Source organism: Acinonyx jubatus, chromosome F2, assembly GCF_027475565.1.
Source record: "Acinonyx jubatus isolate Ajub_Pintada_27869175 chromosome F2, VMU_Ajub_asm_v1.0, whole genome shotgun sequence".
NCBI lineage: Eukaryota > Metazoa > Chordata > Mammalia > Carnivora > Felidae > Acinonyx > Acinonyx jubatus.
Genome location: NC_069394.1, coordinates 48,619,975 through 48,641,756, shown reverse-complemented (window position 1 = coordinate 48,641,756; position 21,782 = coordinate 48,619,975). Strand labels below are relative to the sequence as shown.

The window sequence follows — 21,782 nt, the reverse complement described above, 5'->3', positions numbered from 1 at the left end:
TCTTCCTCTCTCTCTGCCCTTCCCATGCTCATGTTCTGTCTCTGTCTCTCAATAATAAATAAATGTTAAAAATTTTTTAAAAATAAAAAAATAAGCATTCACAAAACTAAGTTATCAACACACTAATAAAGTTAGAATAAATGTTCAAGAATGCAAAGAAAAAACTACATCTTTTTGAACAAATGTTATAAAAATAAATCTCTTCCCTACTTCTTTAATATAGACAAATTTTCTTTCCCACGTAAATCAGGAATCATAGGTAGGTATAGACTAATGTACCTCTCAATAGATAGTAACAGTTTCATTATATTAAGGACCTCACCTTATGAGCTGCAAAACTGCGTTCATTTTTTTCTAGTGCTCTTTTTGCATACTCTAGGGCTTCATAGACCAAGAGCTTTTTCTCCTCTTCTGAGGTTCCACTAAGCTGAGCTATATCACGTGATGCCCGTGCCAAACGCCACAGTAACTCTGCGTCTTCACTAATTTGAAATAAATATAAAATAACCAGTTTAGCTCAAATGTAAAAATTGTTAAAGGTCACAGCACTAATGAATACATAATGATGGTCTTACAGGTCAGTGAAGATTTAGCAGTGTCAAAAGTCATTATTCACAATGCTATATTCTTTCACACAAAAACTTTATTTGCTAAAATTTCCTACAAAATACTACACATAAATATTAAACTTTCTTATGATATCTAAAATATTAACTTCCTTAGAAAAGACCTTTGTATTTTAATTCTCCAAACGCACTACAAATTCAACATGTAACTTAAGGCTTTGGCACTTCAGACAACTCACTATCTGGTTCAGATAGTCCCATAAAATAAATAAGTTTTATAGACAGGATCATGCTTTAAAAAACAAAACTGCTATATCCGTAGACCAAAATACAGTACCTAGCACACAATAGGCATATGATAAATATGTGTTAATAAATGACTGAATATAACAAAATCTCAAGATAAATCCTATGTTTGCGTGTGTCATCCATTCCATGATGCATGCAATATTTCAAGTAAGGGCACTGGACCCCTTGAAGAACTTCCATTTGAAAATATTTTTATAAACTAAGAAACGGTTAATAAATGAAATAGTAACCATAATTAAGAGTTAGAAATATTTTTTAAAACATTAGACTTTTTATCCTTTTTATTAAATGTCTGCCCTTAAGCCCATTATATATTTCTTAACAAAAAATGGTATTCACCTGGGGGGCCTGTGTGGCTCAGTCGGTTGAGCATCCAGCTCTTGATTTCAGCTAAGGTCATGATCTCACGGTTACGGGATCAAGCCCTGCATGGGGCTCTGCACTGACAGCAGAGCCTGCTTGGGATTCTCTTTTTCCCTCTCTTTCTGCTCCTCCCCTGCTCACATTCTCTCTCACTTACTCTCTCAAAATAAAAAATAAACTTAAAAAAATGGTAGTCACATAAAATTTTGAAACTAAAGGTAGCAACTGTATATCTATAATTAAATATGGGGTAACTATCTTACAGCTTGCTTTTCAAGTAATTACTGAAATGACTATAAAATACCAAACCAGCCCCTACAAGTAACTAAGGGGAACATGGAGAGGACAAAATGGATCCTATAGACATTTGGGAAGTAAAATTGATGGGCTGTGGTGGAAAACTGGTCTTGGGAATCTAAGAAAGGTAGCTGAAAATGACTCAGTATCTTTAGCTTAGAAGATTAAGTAGATATGTGGTCTGGCAATGCCATTTTAGCCTTATTTAACCTATTTAATAGGGTAGAATCTCCTTCCACTTGAATCCTTCCCAAAACTGACTACATAGTGATACTCTGGACTAAACATGTAATCTAATACTTAAAATGGAAAAAGAAGGCATTTTTAGTTTCTCTAAAAAACTGCTTCTAAACTGATACACAGGGGCACCTGGGTGGCTTAGTCATTAAGCATCCGACTTCAGCTCAGGTCATGACCTCACGGTTCATGAGTTCAAGCCCCGCAATGGGCTCTGTGCTGACAACTCAGAGCCTGAAGCCTGCTTCGAATTCTTCATCTCCCACTCACTCTGTACCTCCCCTGCTTGCACTCTCTTTCCCTCTCAAAAATAAACATTAAAAAAAAAAATTTGAAGTGATACACAGATACTATTCAATGGTGGCATATGATCATCCTAATTCATTTATATCCTATGCCAGTAAGAAATTAACTTAAAAAGATGAGAAATATACAACATAGATATATGAGATAACCATATATACAACTACCTCATATGATCCAAAGCAAAATAACAAATGTAAAAAAAATACTTCAACATTCTACTAGAGTAACTATGGAGAATCACCTTTATTAAATCATTGAGATACATGTAGCACTTGTGAATCATTTACTGAAACATTATACTATAAATTAAACACTAAGAAACATTATTTTGCAGTAAAATTTTTTTTAAAAATTATAAAAATTTCAAGCACCAAGAACCATCTTAATTGTTAAACAAAAAAAACTTGGAGGAAACTGCAAACCCAAGCCTGTCATATATTGCCTACCTTTCCTTGTATTGAGTCAGCAACTGATAAAGTTTTTCTGTTTCTCCACTCTCATATAGGTAGTCTGCTTGTTCAAGAATGTCTTCAACTCTGAACACTAAAAATGAAAAAGACACAATAAAGTAGGTCTTCCCAAGCCAGATGGCAATAATGCTAAGAAACATAAACACTTTCATATATAAGAAAAAGAAATTAGATATAGAAATCACCTATAAAGAAGTATCAGAAATTCTGAAGAACCTATATTTAAGTGTAGCAGAAAGAAGTAAATGAAGCTATCGCAGTAAGTGTTTACTGAAACCGGAGAAAAGAAAAACATAGAAAACTTATTGTGGAACTGACTAAATATATTTTTTAAAATGCAATTTCCTGCAAGAAAGTTATGGTACCCTTACCCTACACACACACAAACTCTCTGTTGTCATTGCTAAATACCATCCATTGTTGAAAATGATGATGTAATATCCACTTCCAGTACTGAAAATTATTAATTTGAATGGACTGCACACTGTTTCACTAGACTCTATGATCTAACTTATACAGATGCTGTTACAGAAAGAGTCAAATCTGTCATCAAAAACTTACATGAATTTAACTACACAGAGAATCTGAAACTACCCTCACTGGCACTATACACCAACCAATTCATTAACTAGTTTATACATTACTACAAAACATACAAACCTTATAGACAATATGATGCTCTAAAAAAAGTTGATTAGTTCCTGAAAAAAACAGTAAGCTTGAATTTCAGGATATTCCAATTATTACTAAGGAACAACATACTCAATTGTCTTCTATAAGGGTACAGTATTACTTAGTCCTACAGATAAGCCAACATTTCAATATGTTCAATTAAGTTTATTATTTACCTTAGTATGCTTTAATTGATAAGAATGTATTTGAGGTTTAATTTTTTTAAAAATTAAGCTCTAGACCAGAAAAAAATCTGAATTTGACACTATATGAAGTACTTTTTTACTAAGTTAACATCATGATATACTTTAGCTTAAGAAAAATTAAATGAATTAGCAAATTCTTCTTTAATCCTACCTCAATCTGGTTGGGTGTTAGAATTTAATATTCACATGGCTGGTTAACTTTCTTAAGTTTGCTTCCATTTTATTGTATATTTTTATCAGTGGCTGATTGTCCAAATTTGGGTTACAACAACCCAAAGATTTTTTTTTTTTTAAGTAATCTCTATACCCAAGCTGGGGCTCAAATTCACAACCCCAAGATCGAGAGTTGTGTGCTCTACCAACTGAGCCTGCCAGGCACTCCCAACAACCCAAAGATTCTTAAAAAGTAGTAATCTTAGCATTCTTAGTCAATATTTGTGGTAGGCAGAATAATGGTCCCTAAAAGGTCTACATCTTAATCACCAGAACCTGTAAAAATGTATAGGTCTCATGGCAAAGGGGAATTAAGTTTGTAACTAGAATTAAGGCTACTAATCAGCTAACCTTAAGATAGGAAATGATCTTGGATTAGCCAGGGGGCCCAATATACTCCCAGGAGTCCTTAAAAGTAGAAGAGGAAGGTGGAAGAAGAAAGTCAGATGAGGTATAACAAAGAAAACAAGGCCAGAGTGAAATGATTGCTGGTTTGTAACATGGAGGAAAGGGGTCTTCAGTAAAGGAATGTGGAAAGCCTTTAGAAGCTGAAAATAAGAATTCTCTCCTAAAGCCTCCAGAAAGAAATACAGCCCTGCCGACTCCTTGATTTTAATCTACCGGGAGCCATTTGGGGGACTTCTGAACTACAGAACTGTAAGATAATAAATCTATGTTGTTTAAGGTTACTAAATTTGTGGTAATTTGTTACAGCTGCTGTCACACAAAACTTATACAATATTAAATATACTGATCTGGCATATTTGAATGTATACATGGTATGTGTAAATAGCAAAGCTATATTCAAATCTATTCACTGATTTTTCTCAGACTTTCCAAGAAGACTGATAGAGATTACTGTCCTTAACGTGATCTAGGAATGCTTCAACTCATCATCCACACAATTAAAAGAAGAATGTAGAAATAAAGTTAATAATTTAAAATGATTTAAATCTTTTGTGCACTATTCTTAACTTCTTAAATCACTTACTTCCTATTTCTTTATTATACAGTATAGTACCATAAGCTAGAATATCCAGGGTTTAAATGTTTTTCTTTTTTTTTTCCAATTTTTTTTTTTAACGTTTATTTACTTTTTGAGACAGAGAGAGACAGAGCATGAATGGGGGAGGGTCAGAGAGAGAGGGAGACACAGAATCTGAAACAGGCTCCAGGCTCTGAGCTGTCAGCACAGAGCCCAACGCGGGGCTCGAACTCACGGACCGCGAGATCATGACCTGAGCCGAAGTCAGACGCTTAGCCGACTGAGCCACCCAGGCGCCCCTGTTTTTCTTAATTCTTAAACAGAAATTCTAAAATCATACAGTGTGCAATTTACAAGAAAAAAATGCACTTACTCTGATACTACAGACTCACATAGGCACTAGGGTGGGAGCATACTGTAGACCACTCATATCTGCAAATCAGCTGTGTTTTGTTTTGGTTTTTTTTTACTTGTTTAATGCTCTGTACTTTTCCTGAAAATATTTAAAAATAAGCTATGTTACTGACATAAAGAGACCATATTCTATAAAATGGACTACACTTTTAAAGTAAATTACTTTTCAACTTAATAATGAATATCCAGGATGAACTGAGATATTAATTCAGCTGTACAATGAAATCTTAAATTTAGCCTAAAATGAATATGCACAAGATAATTTTTAGAATTTAAAAAAATGTCACTGATGTGACCTAAGTTAGTAAATTTTGGCTTTCTGGTTTTTCTTGGTACGTGTACTCTTAACCACGTGAGAGGTATCTGGACAAAAACTCTACTCCTCTAAGCAAGCAAAACAGCTCTATTTCTAGAAGTTTCTCCTTATAGAACTTACAAATGAGTATCTAGATTTTTTCAGATACTCTAGGATTTTTCTAGGGTTAGAAGGCTCTAAGTAGCAACAACATCATCAAAATTTAAGGCAAATTTTTCACATCAACAATACTGTGCCTAAGCAGTACTGGATGCACAGTACCTCTTTATGCCCTGCTGTAGTACAATGAAACACAGATGAAGGAGCACTAGCCTCAGTTCTGTAGATTCATCAAAGAGGAATCAATACAGGTATATGAAGAGAGACAAGTGAAGTGATATGACGAATCTTTATTTATTAATGGGCCACTTATAATTATCTTTTAGGTACTTTACAAGTGAACTTTCACACACACGCGCGCGCACACACACACACACGAGTACTGTGACTGTATTAGCATATCTTTAGGAGTTTTAAATTTTGTCTATTTTAAGGAAATAATGAAAAACTTTCTACTGGAGTTCTTCAATTACGACCAAGTGGGTATTTGCATTATCTTGTGGTAAATATAGACATTACCATTTTAAAAATGAGTCTCAGAATCCCATCCAAATGAAAGGTGAAAAAAATATATATACCCTTAATTTCTAAAAACATCTCACTTCAGAATAGGATTTTATCCCAGTATACTGATGAGGAAAAAAAATTTTAATTGGCTTCAATGGTGAAGCAGCTATAAAGAGAAGTTTTGATGAGAATTCTCTAAAGATCATTTCCTAAAAAATACAAAGATCACAGCACACGAAATGGGAGTCAGATATATGACAGAGTAAAACTTGTAAGGAGTGATGTAATTAAGACTTTATAGGAACATGAATCATTTTCCAAGTTAAAAGAAAATCTGATCTCTATATTTTATCAATAATTGATTTTTTTCCCCAAGGGCTATGGCCTAGTCTCACAAATTATAATGAGCATGCCAATCAACTAATTATAAAATGACATTTTATGTAAGAAAACAAAGCTAAAGAAAATCAAAGTAGGCTAATATCCATACTCCATATTTTGTATCAACGTTCTAAGTGCTCAAAATATGCTTGAAAACACAGAAAGGATTCTAAAATATAAGGCAGCTTTCATTAAAATCTGTAATAAAGACAATACATTTAGATTTCAGAATAAGTTACACCTTAGAATATTAAAAATTGTTTTTCAAGGTCAAATCAAGGTTTTATTTGGTGTTAGAATTGGAATCAACAGAGCTATTTTTGTTTGTAAATACTTTTATTTTTACATTTGTAGAGGAAGTTACAACTTTTTTTTAAAACAGCATATAAATGAATACAAAATCCAGCCAGAATGAAAGAATTGGTATATACTGGATGAAAAGAACCAGAACTTCTATAACACATTAAACACATACATCATACATTTAGACCAAATAGCAACTACTATATATACACATATATGAATTCAAGTTTATTCAAAAGTTTGATATATAATCCTATAACTACTATCTCTCCATCAATAACTTCATAAGGGTGCTCAGGATCTTTATCCATTCCAATTTCTGAATTCAGATCCTTCAAGGGGATACCAGCAATGTTAACTCCACTCCACACAGGTACACTTGAGTCTCCATGTTCCCCAAAGATCCATCCATGACAACTTCTGGAGTGGATACCGAGCCTTTGCCCAATAAAGAAACAGAAATGGGCAGTATCCAGATATAGCCACTTCCAATAACAGGGGAAATGCACTCAACTTCCAAGCTACATAAGTTAAGATATCCACTGGACTGGAAACCACTATCATTTTGCACTGGGGACTATACTGGGTAATGTTGGGAATCATTAATTTAAAGAAGGACACATTTCTCTTGACTACATCAAGGCATGTTTGTCCTTTTCCTGGACATGCACCTGCTATGATAATCACTGGGTTGGAGTTTGCACTGACAAGGTAATCTTTGCTGGAAAATATATTTGTCATTTTCATGAAAGAGCTGCCATGTTGAAGATCCACTGTCTCACCCTTCAGTTTGCCTTCATCAACATCCACAAAGGCAACTTCATCACTCAAGCCTTTGAATAAGATGGTGATACCACAGGCCATGCCAACTGATCCAGTTCCTATAATGGAGATCTTATTGTGATGAACTGTCTCCTCTGAAGTGAAAGTCTTAGTAAGTTCACACCTGACAGTTATAATCTTGGAGACTGGACTGAAGGACCAGCTGTCCCTAAAGGAGATGCATGCCACCTGGCAGGGACACAGAGCCATCCCTAGGCAAAAGAAATTCACTCCTATGGTGCCTGGTCTCTGGCTTGCCCACAGGATTCCCCCAGCCCAGCTCATGGTGTCTCATGCAAGTAGAGGAAGAGAATGGGGAAAAAAGCCACATCAGTGTTCTTTGAGGCATAACACACTATTTACACACTAAACCCCTAATTTAACACACTAAACCCCTAATTCTCCTCCCCCACTCCACCCTGCCAGCTAGCTACTGTGGCTACGCAAGACCACACCCAGTTTGTGGACCCTCACAAGCTGTCTAGCACATTAAAATGTTCTTTTTAATCTACTGTATACACAGTAATTTTAAATAAAAATACCTTTGAAAAAAGGGACTATTACCATTAAAGCTAAAATTAATTTCAGCTTTGCCTCTCAAAGTGCCATATTTTGTTGCTCAGGGAAGCACTACAAATTTGCACTAATTTTCTGTAAGGAAATGGTGCTAAAGCACACTGAAACTGTGACAGATGAAAAACAATTGATTAAAGTTCTCATTTCTGCTCTGACACTTTGACTTTGAAGAAGTTTTAACTTTGAGCTTCTTTTCAAAAGTTAATACTATAATGGGTGGAGCCTGGCTGGCTCAGTCAGTAAAGAATGTGACTCACGATATCTGGGTCCTAAGTTTAAGCCCACCTTGGGCAGAGTTCACTTTGAAAAAAATAGCAGGGGCGCCTGCGTGGTTCAGTCGGCTAAGTGTCCGACTTCAGGTCAGGTCATGATCTCATAGTTCGTGGGTTCGAGCCCCACGTCAGGCTCTGCGCTGACAGCTCAGAGCCTGGAGCCTACTTCAGATTCTGGGTCTCCTCTCTCTGCCCCTCCTCCACTCATGCTCTGTCTCATTCTGTCTCTCAAAAATAAATAAATATAAATTTAAAAACAATTTTTTTTAAATACCATAATGGAATACGAACACACACACACACACAGAAAAATCTTAAAACTGCAACACCTCTCAAGGATAAGTTTTAAAAAACTATCATGTCATAATACACTTTTGTCCTAACTACTTTACAAGGTTTCTATGAGAATTGAGGTTAGGGTGAAAAGTCTATGGAATCAAATCCTCTACTTTATCCTTCATAAAAATTATCCATTAAAAAAGGAAAAGATAAAACAAAAACATAGTAATTCTCAATTATTTGCTCTTTTAAAGATAAGAATAGTCATGGGTGAATGAAATCAATAAATAACTAGTAGTTTTTGGCTAATATTCTCAAATTCTTCATCTATCACAACTTTAAAAAGAACATCTATTCAAAACAAAATCTCTGCTTCCTTCCCCAGTCACTTTCTTGATGATTAAAAGGTGGGGACTATAAAAAATAAAAAGGTTTAACCCATAAATTAAAAGTTTTTTTTCTGGGGCACCTGGGGCAGTCTGTCAGTTAAGTGTCCAACTTTGGCTTAGGTCATGGTTTTGTGGATCGTGAGTTCAAGTCCCACACCAAGCTCTCTGTTGTCAGCCCAGATCCCAATTTGGATCCTGTCTCCCTTTCTCTCTGCCTCTCCTCAACTCCCCCTCTCTCTCTCTCAAAAATAAACAAACATTAAAAAAAGGGTTTTTTTTTCCTAATATACTGAAATTATGGCTCTCTCTACATACACAACTGGTTTAATTACATTTAATTTTTTACATATGGCAAGTCTATGTTTACTTACCTATAGAATGCCAAATAAAAAATTTGATGGAATTTTTTTACTTTTCTAACAGTTACTTGATATTTAGTACAAAATTGCATTGTTGGTAAATAAAATACTTCTACCTCAAAGTAATTGGGCCTTTCCTAACTATACCAAGAAGAGTGTAATACCTTGGAATTAAGGAAACAAACAAATCATTGTGTCATAAGGGCCAGATATAGTCTTTGTGGTATATATATCTCTCCCTGACAAATCCCTCAACCGTTTAAAAATGTAAAAAACATTCTTACCCCAAGGGTCCCATAAAACTACAAAGTATTAATAGAGTATTTCTCACTGAAGGAACTCTAATTGCTAGAAGAAATTATATATATATACAGATATATATACATATTCACACAGATATAACACACACAGATACATACATATATATACATACATACACATATATATTATCAGACTAACAAGTAGAGAAAAGCAGAAAATAATATAGCCTTTAACAATGTTAGTTTCATTACCTATTCAAAAACAACTCTAAGTCATTAACAAAATATAAAAAACATAAATAACTCTAAGTAGTCCACATGTTTAGCTTAGGCTTACCTTTGGCTATGGCATGAACCACAGCAGCCTGGGAAAATACTTGATATGCTTCAAAACCCAAATAAGATAAGGCTGAGAATAAAAGGCTTCTTTTGAAAGCTCCTAGGTTTCCCAGCACCTATGGAAACAATTATGGTCAGAGTTATCAAACACAAAATTTGCAGGAACAGCTACTCCTAGCAAAAATTACATTAATAAAAAAAAATCACATCAATTTTCTCCTACCCCCAAAGCAATCAATCCTAAGCATATTGGAAGTTCAGGGGTACCTGGTTGGCTCAGTCAGTTAAGCGTCCGACTCTTGATTTTGGTTCTGGTCATGGTCTGGCACAGTTCCTAGAGTTTGAGGCGTGCATCAGGTTCTGCACTGACAGTGCAGAGATTGCTTGGATTCTCTCTCTGGCTCCTCCCTGTCCCTCTCTCTCTCCCTCAAAATTAATAAATCAACTTAAAAGAAAAAGAATATTGGAAGCTCAAAATTTATCTCATCAAATTCTTCAGTGAAACTATTTCACAAAGTTACCTTATAGGGAGAGTATATCCTTTTTCAAGAAAAGTTTCTTAACAATGGCTAAGGCTAATGATAGTAACTTATCTAACAATCACAGTTATGCTGGTAAGTGCTGCATTATAAGATCTACATTTCATTTTAAAAATTTTTTTTCAAATGTTTATTTATTTTTGAGAGAGACAGAGACATAGCACAAGCAGGGAGGGGCAGAGAAAGAGGGAGACACAGAATCTGAAGCAGGCCCCAGACTCTGACCGGTCAGCACAGAGCCTGACGCGGGGCTTGAACTCACGAACTGTGAGATCATGACCTAAGCCAAAGTCAGATGCACACCCAAATGAAGCACTCAGGCACCCCAGATCTATATTTCATTTGAGGAGGCATGGATATTGTAACTGCATGAAATAAAATATAAGATTCTAACATATAAGTACCAATCTTAACAGATGAGATGAAAATTATCAAATATGGTGATTACTACACATAAAAAATGTACATGGCTTTTAAAGATATGTTCAAAAGTGATCCACAAAACCCAGTTTTTTAATTAAACAATGAATAAAATAAAGAGCATATTCAAACATATTTATAAATTAATTTTCATAATTATGGCCAGAATTCTCAAAACCAATGGTAAAGAAAGAGTATATATATGGACACCACTCCACCAATTCTTTGCTACAACAGTTCTTCTCTTTCACATAAATAGTATCATTTTTTCCATTTCTGTTGATTCATTCCCACTGGTATGAGCCAAGCTATACTATCTTTATAAGTTGTGATTTTCTTTGAAAAATTAAAACTTCCTCTTGAATTCACTTCTCTCTTTAGTCTCATTTCTAACTTCTCTTTACAGCAAAAGTTTTAAAAAGTTGTCTCTACTCAGGGCGCCTGGGTGGCTTAGTCAGTTAAGTTTCCAACTCAATTTCGGCTCAGGACATGATCTCATGGTTCATGGGATGGAGCCCCATGTCAGGCACCACACTAACAGTGTGGAGTCTGCTTGGGATTCTTTGTCTGATTCTCTCTGCCCCTCTCCCTGCTTGTATACGTCAGTGCACTCTCTCAATATAAATAAATATTAAAAAAAAAAAAAGTTGCCTGTGCTCTGTCTCCACTTCCTCTCTTCCCATTCACTCTTGAACTCACACAAATCACTTTTATCCCCACAACTCCACTGACAGTGTTCTAGTTAAGGTAACCCAGGATGCAGCTATTTCCTATGGTCAATTCTGAATTCTCAGCTTCCTTGTCCTATCAACAGTATTGGACAGCTGATCATTTCCTTTTTTTTTTTTTTTTAAAGTCATGAACGGCTCTTTAATTTTTTAAAGCAACTTTATTGAGACATAAGTGACATAAAATAAATCGCAAACTTAACATGTACAATTCATTAAAGCATGCATATAAACCCATAAAACCATCACTATGACCACAATCAAGATAATGAAAATATCCACTACCACCACCACCCTCAATTTCCTCATGCCTCTTTCTAGTCTATCCAGCCCCTTTCTTCAGCACTTGCTGTGTTCTCTCACTCTTGGAACACTTTCCTCTTGGCTTTTGGATACTACTATCATTATCTGCAGTTTCAGCAACTGCTCCTTTGCTTTGGTTGGTTCCTCACTAGCCAGGAATATTCTGGGCTTAGTCCCAGATCGTTTCTTTACTTGTTTCATTTTGGTGATCTCATGTCTTTAAATACCATCAATGTGTTAAAAACATACAAACAAAATATGAAGTCTGGATGACTCCTCTGAATTTCAGAATCATGCATCCAGCAGCTTAATCAACATCTACCTCCACATGAAGTACAACAGGCATCTCACATTTATAAGCTAAAACAGCCACTGCTTCCTTTAACTTTACCCACCGTACAACTTCCCTTTTCAGGGTAAATGGAAACTAGAGTTTCCATTCTTCCAGATGTTTAGGTTAAAAAAAAAAAAAAGCCAACAAAAAACCTTGTAGCCATTCTAGAGTCTCTCTCATGACTCACATCTGACCCATATTTTAACTTCTCATAAGGATGTAGGACAGGAATGAGGAATCCAACATACTCCAATTTACTGAGTGCTTTGTTTACTTTTTTGAGCATGAATATTCAAGATACTGCACAAAACTGGATTCAAAACAAAACAGCAAAATAGGAAAACTGAATTTGACAAAGTTACAATTTTAACATTTAATTTTCTGAGTTAATTCATACTTACCAAGGAGAAGCAAGATGGGGTTAGGGACACAGGGTATGGGGAGTGAGTGTGTATGGTGGTAGTGATACTTAGAAAAAGAAGGAAAAGACTAAGATTTCATCAGTAAGTCTCCTAGTTCCCTATTTTTACTGCAGATGTATCACAAGGTAGAAACGTTTGCAGAGATTATTATAACTTGAGAAAACTATACATTTACAGTGTTCATCCTCATGCTGATGTCATGCCCAACAAATAATATTCTAGCTTTCTGAGAGGGGAGAAAATGCAGTATTGGGCAGCTGACATTTATATTTCTTACTGTAAATTAATGAAGTGACAGTCTACCAGTTGTACTCTTTTACTAGTTTGGTTAATGTGAAGCAGCTCTCGGCTCATCTGTGAGAAAATAGATAAAAATCATGTTTCTGGAACTAAAAAAAAGTCAATTAAAAGAATCAGGACTCAGTGGCCCCCTAAAGACACTAACAACTTGTGAGATTCTGAGACAGTTAGAATGTGCCATTTTACTTTGCACCTCCAATACTCTGTACAATGCCTTTCATATAATGAATTCCCAAAAAATATTTATTCAACCAAAGAAGCAGGCTATGTCCTAGATAGATCTTTTCTTCAACATTGATTATACTAAGTTCAAGCTAGAAGGAATTCAAAAATACAAACTCATCACTAGATAGAAAGGAATGTGTGCCTACCATATCTCCTTGTTTTCTTCCTAATTTCCTGTCAGCTCCTCCTCCTCTTAAATGTTGGAATTTCTCCATAGTATGTACTAGGCCTTCTTCTAGTCTTACTAGAAAGTACTTTCAACCTCTACCATGTCATCATTTACAACTATATGCTAAAGACTCCTGAATCTGTATCTCCAGCTCAGACTTCAGAAGGTAAACACCAGACCTATCAAACTACTGTCTATTCTATACGTCAACTTGGCTATCTCATGACAGTCACGTTAATTAGCCCAAAACATAGCCCAAAACATCTCACCTCCCTCTTTACCTCTCCAAATTGCTTCTGTCCTCCTATTCCAGCAAATAGCGTCACCATCTATCTTGTTGTTCTAGCCAGAAACTTGAAAAACTAACTCGACTCCTTCCTTTCAACTTCCACATCAAAGCTATTTTTAGGTCCACTAAGTTCGCATCCTTAATGTACTTTGAATGCATCCATTTATTTCCATTTCCATGGCTACCACTAAAGTTCAAACTACTACATTTCTCACCTGTGCTATAGCAATGATCACTTATCTGGTGTACAGCATACACTCTAACCTATCCATTCTTGGTCCTAGACAAAGTTATTTTTTGCACAAAAATCTGATCAAATAATTTCCCTGTTTAAAACTTTTTCATGGTTTCTTATAACCTTTAGAAAAATTAGGGGTGCCTGGGTGACTCAGTCGGTTGAGCATCCAACTTTGGCTCAGGTCATGATCTCATGGTTAGTGAATTCGAGCCCCACGTTGGGCTCTGTGTTGACAGCTCAGAGCCCGGAGTTTGCTTCGAATTCTGTGTCTCCTCTCTCTGCCTCTCCCCCACTCACATTGTGTCTTTCTCTCTCTCTCTCTCAAAAAATAAATAAACATTAAAAATTTTTAATCAGAAATACTTAACATCATTAATAAGGTTTTCTGAATCTGGTGTGGTAGGCAGCCTCTAAAGCAGTCCCCAATGGGCCTGGTTCAAGATGGCAATGTAGAAGGATCCTGAACACATGTCCTCTCACAGACACACCAAATCTACAGCTACAAGTCAAACCATTTCCTCTGAAAGAAACCCAAAGATTAGCTGAGTGATTCCTTCACGCTACACAAATGGGGAAAAAAAATCCACATGAAAATGAGGAGAGGTGAAACAAAATCTTGCTATAAACCCCAACTGTGGTATGCTAACCCACAATCAGAAGGGAACTCACAATCCCAAGCTTCTCCCTGAAGAGAATTTGAAAACCACATCAGGTACCCCAACTTTTAAGAACTACACCCAAGAGACAAGCCTCCAAACATCTAGCTTAGAAAGTGAATGGAGTTCACATCCGTGAGATCTAGAAGACTATATGGGTAACCAAAAACAGTTCTTAAAGGGTTTGTGCAAATTCGCCCACCCCAGAGCCTAGCACAAATGCAACTAATTGAGAAGTACCCACACTTTCTGTGAAAAAGGCTTACTTGTGTATCTTAAAACTTCAGCCTGAAGGACAAGCATCTAATTTAATACATATCTAGAGGCCTTCAACAATTTCCTCCAGAGTCCTCGGAGGAAAGATGCAATCATCGTGCTCTCTCTCTGCTGTGCTCCAGGTCACTGGGATCAACTGAAAAAGATATGTACACTTCTAGTACCCCAGCTTCTTTTGCAACTTCCACTTAGGGGATGCCACTTGATTGCCTGGCTCTGGTGGCCAACGGGGCTTACATTTGCGGGCATAATAGGATTTCAACAAATACTAAAACAGTTCTTAACAGGCTTTCCCCAAAGCCGCCGCCGCCCTCCACCCCCAAACCAGGGCACAGCAGACCAAAACACATCCCCAGTTATTCTGTTAAAGAGGCCTATTGGCTTATCTTTATAGCTATGGACTGAGTTACAGGCTTCTACTTAAAAACACATCTTGGGGCCAACCACAGAGACTAAGGAGGCTGGTTGGTAGGCAGCATTTTCACACTCTCTCTCTGTCCCATCCCACACTGTCAATGTCTTGAAGAAAACAGCTTGTGTAGGCATCTGGCTCACAGGGTTTTGCAGCTGCAACACAGAGGAAACGGAAATATAGCCCACCAGGCCCCCCACCCACTCTAACAGCCTGGTTCTGAGGGTCAGCAAGGCTTGTGCTCAGGGGTTCAATGGAATGGTAGCAAACAAAGAAACAGTTATTAACTAGCTATCACCCCAGAGCTCAATACAAAGGGAGCAGACAGAAAGCCCAACTCCCAGTCTTCCCCCTGAAAAAGGGATACTGGCATACTTTAAAAGCTACTGCCCTAGGGTCTGGCTTCCAATCAGTTTGACTCTAGGTACTGACTGAGATCCTCCCTCTCAGGACACTGACAGGTCTTGGCACAACCTCAACTACTAGGAGCCACTAAGAATAAAGCTGCCTGGATCATCACAAAGGTTTGAGGGACAGCTAAGAACTAGGGCAGGATTAAATAAAGCTACAATGGCTTCTCCTACAGAAGCCATTCCTTCAAGAATGGAAGAGATAGCTGTTTTAGCTAATGCATAAAAATCTCAGAGTCAAGGGGGAAAAAATAGAAGAATTATGCTACAAACAAAAAACAAAGTAAAACCTCAGAAAAAGACCTTAATGAAACAGAAGTGAATTACCTGATAAAGAGTCCAAAATAATGGCCATAAAGGTGCTTACCAAGCTAATAAGAATGAAAAAAGTGATAATTTTGAAAATACAGGAAAGTACCAAAGAGAAGTCACAGAACTGAAGACAATAACTACAATGAAAAGTAACTAAGAGGGGTGCCTGGGTGGCTTGGTCGGTTAAGCATCTGACTTCGGCTCAGGTCATGATCTCATGGCCCGTGAGTTCGAGCCCCGCGTCGGGCTCTGTGCTGACCGCTCAGAGCCTGCAGCCTGTTTCAGATTAAGTGTCTCCCTCTCTCTCTGACCCTCCCCTGTTCATGCTCTGTCTCTCTCTGTCTCAAAAATAAATAAACGTTAAAAAAAAAAATTAAGAAAAAAAAGTAACTAAGAGATTCAACAGCAGACTAGATGGAATGGAAGAAAGTATGCATGAACTCTAAGACAAGGCAGTGGAACTCATCTAATCAGTGCAGCAAAAAGGAATGAAAAAGAGTGAAGACAGCTTAAGGGACCTACAAGGCAATATCAAGCAGACCAACATTCATATTATAGGTGTCCCAGAAGGAGAAGAGTAAGAGAAAGGGGCAGAAAACTTATTTCAAGAAAGAAAAGGCTAAAAATTTCACTAACCTGGGGAAGACAACAGATATCCAGATAAAGAAAGCAGAGTTACAAATAAGATGAGCCCAAAGACACCCACACCAAGACATATTACTACTAAAGAATCTTAAAAGTGGCAAAAGAAAAGCAACTTGTTATATACAAAGGAAACCCTTCACACAAGAATAAACATATATTTCAGAAGAAACTGCAAATCTGAAGAAAGTGGCACATATCCAAAGTGGTAGAAGAAAAAAAAAATTGCCAATCAAGAATAGTCTACCAAACAAAGTTGTCCTTTGGAATTGAAGGAAAAATAAAGAGTTTTTCAGATAAGCAAAACCAAAGTAAGTTCATCACCACAAGACCAGCTTTACAAGTAATCTTAAGGAGTCTTCTTTAAAGAATCTGAAACAAAAGTGCTAATTGGTAACAGGAAAACATGAGAATGCAATGAGCTCTTTTAATTTTTTTTAATCTGTATTTTTGAGAGAGAGAGAGAGAGAGACAGACAGAGTGCAAGCAGGGGAGGGGCACAGAGAAAGGGAGGCACAGATTCCAAAGCAGGCTCCAGGCTCTGAGCTGTCAGTACAGAGCCCGATGCAAGGCTCGAACTCACAAACCGTGAGATCATGACCTGAGCCTCAGACGCTCAACCGACTGAGCCACCCAGGCATCCTAAGAATTAACTCTTGAACAACACAGTTTGAACAAAAAGGTTTTAATTTTATGGGTCCACCTATACCCAGATTTTTTATAGTACGGTACTGTAAATGTATTTTCTCTTCTTTATAATTTTCTGGATAATATTCTCTTTTATCCAGCTTACTTTATTATAAAGATGTAAGAATATTATAAAAATTATAAGAACATATAATATTTAAAATGTGTTAATTCCTTATGTTATTAAGGCTTCCTAGTAAGCTGGTATTAATTAAGTTTTTGTACAGTCAAAAGTTATACACAGATTTCATCTGCATGGGGGGGAGGGTTTGCTGCCCCTAACCCCTGTGTTGTTCAAAGATCAACTGTATAAATCTCATAAGTAAAGGCAAATATAGTAAAATACAGAATAATCAAATGTTGCAAAGGTGCTAGGTTAATCACTTATAAAGCTAGTAAGATTAAAGTATGAAAGTAAAAATAATTGTAAATTCAATAATCTGTTGAGGAATACACAAAATGAAAAGAAATAAATCATGACATCATGACACTGAAAACACAAAATGTGGAGGAAGTGTAAAAATATAAAACTTTAGAATACATTCTACGGGTACCTGGCTGGCTCAATCAGAAGAGCATGTGACTTTTGATATCAGGGTCATGAGTTTGGGCCCCATGTTGGGTTTAGAGACTACTTAAATAAAGAAATAAACTTTAAAAAGGCTTTTAGAAAACATTTTGACTAAGTGGCTCTCAACTTCAAATAGACTTGTAACTTTTTTTTTTTTTTTTAGGAAAATACTTCATTTTGTCATGGAAAAAGGCATCAATCAAGATTCATGCTTGACAAAAAAACTGAAAATTTATTAATTAGTATGTGCGCATCCTGTTCCACATGAAAATGAGAAGATACTATAGTTTCTCTAAGTATTGCAGTCTGGGAAAAAAATAAAAAGGGAAGGGAGAAGAGAGAGAAAAATAAAATCACATGATTTGGATAACCATCTTACATTATGAATAACCTACCAAGAAATATTTTTTTAAAAATCCTTTGTTTCTACAGTAGCTTTGACTTTAGAGTTCTTGGATTAATTGTATTTCATTGAAGACAGCTCAGTAACAAAAAGCTTCATTTCAGCAATCCCATGTCAAATATTAGTTAAAAAAATATATGAAATAGGGACACTTGGGTGCTTCAGTTGGTTAAGTGTCTGACTCTTGATTTCGGTTCAAGTCATGATCTCATGGTTCCTGAGACTGAGCCCTGCATCAGGCTCTGTGCTGACAGTGCAGATCCTGCTTGGGAGTCTTTCTTTCTCTCTGTTCTTCCCTCACTTGCAGGCATGCACAAGTGCTCTCTCTCTCTCTAAAAATAAACTAGAATACACATATACATATATATATTTGTGCATGCGTGTGTGTGTGTTGTAAAATAATGCGATTTATTTTTTCCCATCAACCCGGAAATCATAACATTTGTGAAAACTGTTTCGTTTGAAAAAGGGTTAAGCTGTAAATTTTGCCTGAAGCACCATATTTGCAGCCCAATTGAATGCAACATCCACTAGAAGCCGAAATCCACTAAAATCCTAGTTGAGGTTCAGTGCAGTAGGGGAGGAGTGTTGAAAAGACCACTCTGTATATTTGTACTTTGTCTGGATTTACATGTGTCCTTTCAGCAAATGAGGGAGGTTGTCTGTAAAGCTGCTTGCTGTATTTTCCTGTATAACTGTGTTTTGTTCCATAGCAACTGGCTGGCAGAGACAGAAAGGTATGTTTTTCAACGCAGTCACAATCATATGACAAATCATTGATGGACGGGCCAATATTGATCCTGGGGATGACGGCTTGGGGACAGTGGCCTCCCTGGGGATGGGTCTGGTCCAGCTGTACAGGAATGCAATGAGCTCTCTGCTAGAGATGGTATAAAGTTTTTGACGCACATTGCTGACTCCACAGAGCTCACTTCAGAAATCCTGGCCCCACAGCAGGAAACTGTGAACTGATTTGGATCTTTGCCATCTTTTCTCAGCATATCAGTGAAGTGTCTGCAGCAAGTGATGATAAATCAGTTACAAACATGTAGTGTAGATAGGCATGTTTGTTGGAACAGTAATGCTTTTTCTTGCTCTGAAGGATAGGCATTGTATCAGTGCTCATACAGCCAATCACAGAGAATCTGAACAGATTCCTTGAGCAGGTTGCCCTTCTGCCTTCTCTTGCTGCACCAGCAGAGGAAAGGTCCAGGGGGACATACATGTTGTCATGATCCTCCATCTCACTGTTCGACGCTGAAACAACACCTTTCTTGCTTTTCATTCTGGAATTCCCTCCTCCCTCCCCCCAGTTCCAGCATAGGGCAATGTGAGGGTCTCCAAGGGCCAGGAGGGGAGACAGAGTGGGGATGTGACTGTTGTCCTTTCTGGCCAACTCTCCTGTAACTTATAACTTATAAGATGAGCTCCAGCCATTATTGTTAATCAAGGTGCTCAGTTCCCAGGCACCTGCTCCTTGAATTGAACTGAAGTGACACTTGGACTTCCTCCTGCTACAATGTTCTGGCAGCCAGCCAGGGGCTCTCCCCTGCCCAACTCACCATCCTCCCCACTCCTCTCCTTTGTTCCCGCTCCTGCTTGGTGTATCTCAGCACTGTCAGAATAAGACAGCTATTATAACTCTTAAAATGTTTTGTGTAAGGCTCATGGTAACTGCAAAGCAAAAACCAATAAACACACACAAAAGAAAGTATTCTAAGCATACCACTACAAAAAAATCATCAATCACAAAGGCTGAGAGCAAGAGAAGAAAGCAACAAAGGAGTAACAAAACAGCCAGAAAACTATAAACAAAATAGCAATAGTAAATTCATACTTAACAATAATTATTTTAAATGTTAATAGACCAAATTCTCCAATCAAAAGACAGTAGATGAATGGATTAAAAAAAAACAAAACAAAACAAGGGGCATCTGGGTGGCTCAGTGGGTTAAGCATCTGACTTCGGCTCAGGTTATGATCTCTCAGTTCGTGAGTTCAAGTCCTGCATCGGGCTCTGTGCTGACAGCTCAAAGCCTGGAGTCTGCTTTGGATTCTGTGTCTCCCTCTCTCTCTGCCCCTCCCCCACTCACACTGTCTCTGTCTTGCTCCCTCAAAAACAAATGTTAAAAAATAAAAATTAAAAAAAAACAACAATCAGACTCTACTATATGCTACTGCCTACAAGAGACATTCTTTGGCTTTAAGGACACAAACTGAAAGTGAAGGGTGCAAAAAGATATCTGATGCAAATGTGAACTACAGAAAGGTATACTTACATGAAATAAAGTAGACATTAAGACAAAGATTATAATGAGACAAAGTCATTACATAATGATAAAGGGCTCAATCCAACAAGATATAATACTTGTGAATATTTATGCACCTAAGTATATAAAACAAGTATTAACAGACCTAAAGGCAGAAATAGCAATATGGTAATAGTAGGGGACTTCAAGCTTCACTTTCATAAGTGGCTAGATCACAAAGACAGAAAAGCAATTAAAAAATATAAGCTTTAAGCAACATATGAGACCAGATGTACTTAACATATACAGAACATTCCATCTCAAAGCAAGAGAATACATATTCTTCTCAATGGAACATTATTGGGGACAGATCATATATTAGCCAGATCATAAGATCATATATTAGCCAGATCATAAGATCATATATTAAGTCTTAATAAACTTAAGAAAACTGAAATCATATCAGGTGGTTTTCCAAACATAATGGTATAAAACTAGAAATAAATTACAGGAAGAAAACTGGAAAATTCATATATATGTGGAGATTAAACATCATGCTACTGAACAACCAATAGGTCAAAGAAGACATCAAAAGAAAAATTTAAAAATACGTTGAAGCAAGTGCAAGTGGAGATACAACATATCAAAACTTAGGGGATGCAGCAAAAGCAGGTCTAAGAGAAAAGCTCAGAGCAATCTATTCCTACATTTAAATAAGCAAAAATAAACCTCCTAATATAAAACCTAATTTTACATCTCAAGGATCAAAACAAAAACAAAAAAAACAAAAAACAAACAAAAACACCCTGAAAGCTAGTAAAAGAAATAACAAAGATCAGAGGAGAAATAAATGAAATAGAGACTAATAAGATAACAGGAGACTCACTGAAGTAAGTAGCTGGCATTTTGTAAAGATAAAACAGGGTCACTTGGGTGGCTCAGTCGGTTGTCTTCAGCGGAAGTCATGATCTCACGGTTCGTGAATTCAAGCCCCACACTGGGCTCTGTGCTGACAGCTCAGAGCCTGGAGCCTGCTTCGGATTCTGTCTCCCACTCTCTCTGCCCCTCCCCCACTGCGCTCTGTGTGTGTGTGTGTGTGTGTGTGTCTCAAAAATAAACATTAAAAAAAATTTTTTTTAATCAGAAGTGAAAGAGAACAAACTGACACCTTAGAAATACAAAGGACTTTAAGAGAATATTAAGAAAAATCATATACCCACAAACTAGACAACCCAGAAGAAGTGAATATAATCTCCC

The 21,782-nt window shown here is 36.8% G+C and overlaps 2 protein-coding genes and 1 pseudogene across 3 annotated transcripts in view; all 3 read right to left on the bottom strand.

Annotated features, from left to right (window-relative positions):
• The window catches only part of RMDN1 (regulator of microtubule dynamics 1), a 54,142-nt gene that overhangs the window by 25,521 nt on the left and 6,839 nt on the right, over window positions 1–21,782 (bottom strand). For both annotated transcript variants that reach the window (XR_008292648.1, XM_015074738.3), the window contains exons 2-4: window positions 9,939–10,056; window positions 2,525–2,621; window positions 323–482 (exon numbers count right to left, since the gene is read on the bottom strand). Coding sequence is in view for 1 of the 2 variants with exons in the window: in XM_015074738.3 (XP_014930224.1) it covers window positions 323–482; window positions 2,525–2,621; window positions 9,939–10,056 (375 nt within the window). In the remaining variant the exon portion in view is untranslated. The remainder of the gene's footprint in view (window positions 1–322; window positions 483–2,524; window positions 2,622–9,938; window positions 10,057–21,782) is intronic.
• Window positions 2,525–20,924, bottom strand: LOC128312835 (homeobox protein TGIF1-like; annotated as a pseudogene).
• On the bottom strand, window positions 6,845–7,840 carry LOC106977238 (L-lactate dehydrogenase A-like 6B). The gene is given in 2 exon segments (XM_015074728.3): window positions 6,845–7,124; window positions 7,126–7,840. Coding segments are annotated over 2 exon segments (906 nt in total). The 5' UTR covers window positions 7,752–7,840.